Raw genomic sequence first — 5,000 nt, forward strand, 5'->3', positions numbered from 1 at the left:
CGGAGAAGTATTTCATAAGGGCGTCCGCCATTGTTCCGATAGTTTAGAACCAATTACTAAGTTACTATACGTCATTACGAGGGAAGTGACATCTCGTTGTTGAACCCTATTCCGAACAAAAAAATGTTGTTTTTCTTTGCGTCTGAGTTCTAGCCCGCATGAAGAATATAAAGTACCGATTGTCTTTGTTTAGAACCACGCTGCTGGTTGCTGGGCGGACGTGACATCAGACTATTGAATCATATTATATTGCAAAATAATGTGTTTAACGATATTAATCTTGACAGGAAAATGAGGTGGGTTGCACGATTTTAAGGGCTGTGATTGAAGCAGTTCGTGCCAACGGATGTGCTTGGCAAATTTGTGATGACAGAAAGACAGATTAACTACAGTGTCTAAACATGTCATTGATATGATAAGGATTGTTTTGGTAATGCCGTCTTTTGTTTACAATTCAAGCACTTTGGCAGGCAATATTCTGTTTTAACGGTGCGGCTATGTGGTCTAGTGGTACGATCGGAATGTCCTGGGTTCGAGCTTCGCTCGGCGCATAGTTGAGTCCTTGGAAAAGGCTCTTGACTCACATTCTCTCACCGTACTTCAAGTATCAATCGAATAAAATGACCACATTTTGCTTTAAAATTTCAAACCTGAGCCGTAGCGAAGTTCCAATTTTGAAAGTTTTTACCAAGATGGACGTCAGATTTAAATATGTATTTTTTCCAGAGTGCGGCAGATTTGGAATGGCACTCAGGATACCGGGGGTCCCGATAGCTCAGTTGGTAGAACACGCGCTCCTAAAGCAAATGGACCAAAGATTGATCCCGGGAGAAGTCGAAAAATGTTTTTTTTTCCGATCTCCCTGTCCACCCAGCAGTGAGTGAATGGGTAGCTGAGTCTGTTAGATTTGGCGTAAAGTACTTTGCGATAGGCGAGCCTTTATATCCAAAGGATAGCAACCAATTATTATTTTCTGTTTCACACTGCAGAAACCGGGATAAAATCAAGATCCATGTGCCAAAGGGCCTTGAAGGACTGCCCAGGATATCTTGATCCATCTATGAGAAACTCCGTGAATGCAGTAAATGTTGGATATTCTTATACAGGATTTGTATTGTACAACATGGAGAATTGATACAATCATTACACAAGACAAATAAATAAAGCACTGTAAAGTGTATTGAACATTGTCAACGAGTAGAAATTATTGTTAAGGAAATAGTTTAGTGCATACACACACACACACACATATATATATAATTATATATATATATATATATATATATATATATATATATATATATATATATATTATTGTCTCCATGTCCTCTCTTCCTCGCCGCTCAAATATTCTTTTCTCTTTCACTTATTCCCCCATCCTCTCTCTCTCTCTCTCTCTCTCTCTCTCACACACACACACACACACACAAACTCTCTCTCACACACACACACTCTCTCTCTCTCTCTCTCTCTCTTTCTCTCTCTCTCTCTCTCTCTTTCTCTCTCTATTTCTTTCTTTCTTTCTCTTACCTCCTCTCCCAAATAATCTATTCTTCTCCCCCCCCCCCCTTTCAGACTCTCTTTCTACACCCTCTATATTACCCTCTCTCTCTTTCTCTATCCCTCTCTAACCTTCTCTCTATCACTCTTTCTCTACCACACCCTCTCTCTCTCTCTCTCTCTCTCTCTCTCTCTCTCTCCATCTATCTATCTATCTATCTATCTATCTATCTATCTATCTATCTGATCTCTCTATCTATCTATCAATATCATTATTTCAATCACATCCAGTATATTGTGTATTGTGTTTAATCCCTAACCCACTATAAATTCTATTTGACTTCTAAAGAGTCATTGCAATTATTATTATAGCAATTATTCTTAAAAGTGCTATTAAAAAAACACTGATCATCTTATGCATTAACCATTTGTATCTGGTATTGAAAGTTATAACAAAGAACATCATCTTTACTTTTTTAATCTTAATTCTATATCGGATATAAATTATATTCAAATCATTTAAGTCTTGTAATCTCTCTATTCGTCCTACAAAAATACATGAAATCAATTTTACCCAATACAAACATGAATCAATACTCACTCATTGGCATTTTCCGGCTGAGGCAGATCTCCTATTGTTGTCAACGTCAGTGTGGACCAATATAGAGACTTTAAATATTTCCTTCGAACATCTGCATAACTTCCAACAGGTTCTGGATACGCCCAACTGCCTTTGAATCCCTCGGCTTCACTAATCATGTAGTAAAAGGCAGCGAACCAGTGAGCGCCGAGGAAAAGTATATGAGTCAAACTTACAACCCGAATAAAATTAGGATATGCAGTTCTAGACTCCAACATGTGAACAAATCGAAAGGCTCTGTAGATTTTGAGAAAACGTGGAAACCTTAGCATCGGATGAACACCGACAATGAGCTGTACAAAGTCCAACGGAAGAAGACACAGAAAATCAATGTATATAATTTTGGAGCTGTAATATCGCTGCCGAAGTTTTTTGGAGTCGTAGACCATTAATCCTTGGTCAAGATATCCTGTCCGGAATTGAACGACGATATCAAGTATATAAATAATGTCGAATAATCCGTCTAGAAAATACCAACACGACGGACATCCGGTTTGGATCTCCTCAAAGCCTTCTCTAGCAATACACGTCCATAGGTTGTACATAACAGAAAGTGTTACGACTCCTAACCAATAAAACATAAAATTCCCGTCGTGTTGTATGACTAACTTAGTCCACGTCGGGATGTTGGGGATTTGGTCCGTGGGCGATTCCTCATCTGTTAGGGTGCTGCTGTTTTGGACGTTGTTGTGATTCCGAGTTGAGAACTTCCGTAGAAAAGAATCTTCCCTTGTTAGAGGGTGATTAGCCTTTTTTGGAGATTTCATTTCATTGGCTGCCTTTAGTGTATTTCTCAGGCGTCTCCAATTTGAGGAGTTTTTGCCTGAACCACGCGTGCCTTTTGTTCCACTAGACCGGGACTGCTCCTCATCGGTTTGGTCACTGGCGTTGCCGTTGGTTTTCTTCTTTTTGTTGGCTTTTTTCTGTTTCCTATACTTTATTTTGAGTCCAGATGCAGCAGTTTGAGGCTCTGTAATAGAGCTACGTATTGACGACTCCCCCGAGGTAGGACATGTGTTATTGCTAAATACGTCCGGAAGAACTAAAGAAGATTCTGTAACTTCCACATCACTATTGACAACAGAATTTATCCGTGAAATATCATCTTCAAATTGTGGATTCCCGTCCGACTCACCGATATAAAATTTAGATTTGTTTCCGGTGTCTCCGGTGAATGGCACTGGCTGAAAGGTATCACCAAATGATTTGATTTTCGTATCCTCTTCATTCTCGATGTCTATAATAGCAACATCATCACAGGGGACTTCTATGTGATCTTGACGCTTAACAAGTCTGGGAGACGATGAACGAGGAAGAGGAAGGGTTGGATCCCGTTCCAAGCTGCTTAGAACAGTTCCGGAAGATGAAGACACTGATACTTCGTCGATATGTCGAGGTCTCTGGTTGTCGAAGGTAGTTTTGCCCACCTGAGGACGAGTAGGAATTGTAGTTAATAACTTGTTATCATTTGGTTGTCCATTTGTTATGTTGTCGTTACCAGTTGCGGGCGGTCGATGGAGCCATGAGCTTGTGTTGTCTTTGTATTCCTTTGGGTCGTTGTGTGACGAATTTACAAGTCTTTCCGGTTCGTGTTGTTGTTCTGGGTTCGTAAAATTGTAAGAATTTACATTTGTATCATCAGGAGAATCAACAGTGCCTGGAGGGGAAAACTGGCTGTTTGTGTTGGAGTTCAAATCCTTTAGATGTTGTCTTTGTGGGAAGGTCGTAATCTCATTGTGGTTAATGGAGACATTGTCGTTCATACGACCATTGTCAATTGTTGGCTGAAATTGTTGTTGTTGTTGATGATGATGATTATGGTCCTTTTGCTGTTGCTGCTGCTGCCGTTGTTTGTGTTGTTTATCATAAGCAAGTCGTGGAATATAAGCTGTTGTTAAAAAACGATCATTATCTTTAAGTTGAAAGGTGGATGTTTTCGTTGACGGCGGCGGACGATGTTGATCGGGTTGTTTTTTTGTCGCCGATGATGATGATGATGATAAAATCACAGCCGGTTCTCCGCCTTTCAGTCTGCCACCACCACCGACACCACCGCTGCTATCTTTAAACTGCTTATTCCGTGGTGGCTGATATGCCGTTATCGGTGTCGTATGGTTGGCGGCGGGCGATGAGAAGACTGCACTTCCCCCCATCTCTACTTTGTCAGGGGGATCAGTCCGTGTTTTATCGATCGCCGCCATGACAGGTGTTACAAAAATCTGTCTCGTGATGCGATTGGCCGGCGAGAGTTACTCTTCATTCAAGGAAGTAATAAACAGTCACAGTTTATCCAAGATTCGCTTTGTTTAGTTTCAGAGAAATTAAGAGTATTTTCCATCATGCTATTTTATATAATTTGAATTAACTACGTTCAGAATACATCGATGTCAACAAGTGATTTCAAAAATTGATTCTTTAAAACTATTTGTTGTCATTAAAATTTGTAGATATAATAAACCAAATTGTATTCATAAATCATGCAATTTGAATCATATATTTAAACTATTAGTAAATAAACTAACCGAACAACACGCTAATTAATAGTTGTTGAAATTTTTGGATACTGCTCTTATTCGCATTGAGGACGGTGTATATAGTATAATAGTCATTATTTATAACTGTTTGCCATTGGTTATAGTGTTGAATATCATTTCCCAACAGACCATGCCGTTAAATACATGTTTTTATCGTCCTAACAAGAGATGGTTGAAGTGTCAAATTCCGCATTGCTGATTGATCGTAGTGTGAAGCATCATAAAATCCAATTTATATCACTCTCTGTAATGCAGAGCTTATGTAGCTACACAAATTAAATCCATTTTATTTCTATTATCATTCCGATCATCACATTCCTGACCCT

General features: G+C 39.3%; 1 protein-coding gene across 1 annotated transcript in view; it reads right to left on the reverse strand.

Moving 5' to 3' along the window:
• The window catches only part of LOC144968091 (uncharacterized), a 264,931-nt gene that overhangs the window by 90,528 nt on the left and 169,403 nt on the right, over positions 1-5,000 (reverse strand). The window contains exon 4 of the mRNA XM_078906081.1: positions 2,102-5,000. This exon is cut by the window's right edge and continues 135 nt beyond it. Coding sequence (XP_078762207.1) covers positions 2,102-4,341 — 2,240 coding nt within the window. The 5' untranslated portion in view covers positions 4,342-5,000. The remainder of the gene's footprint in view (positions 1-2,101) is intronic.

This window comes from Berghia stephanieae, chromosome 3, assembly GCF_034508935.2.
Source record: "Berghia stephanieae isolate SIO BIC M18660-M18661 chromosome 3, UCSD_Bste_1.3, whole genome shotgun sequence".
NCBI classification, from domain to species: Eukaryota; Metazoa; Mollusca; class Gastropoda; order Nudibranchia; family Aeolidiidae; genus Berghia; species Berghia stephanieae.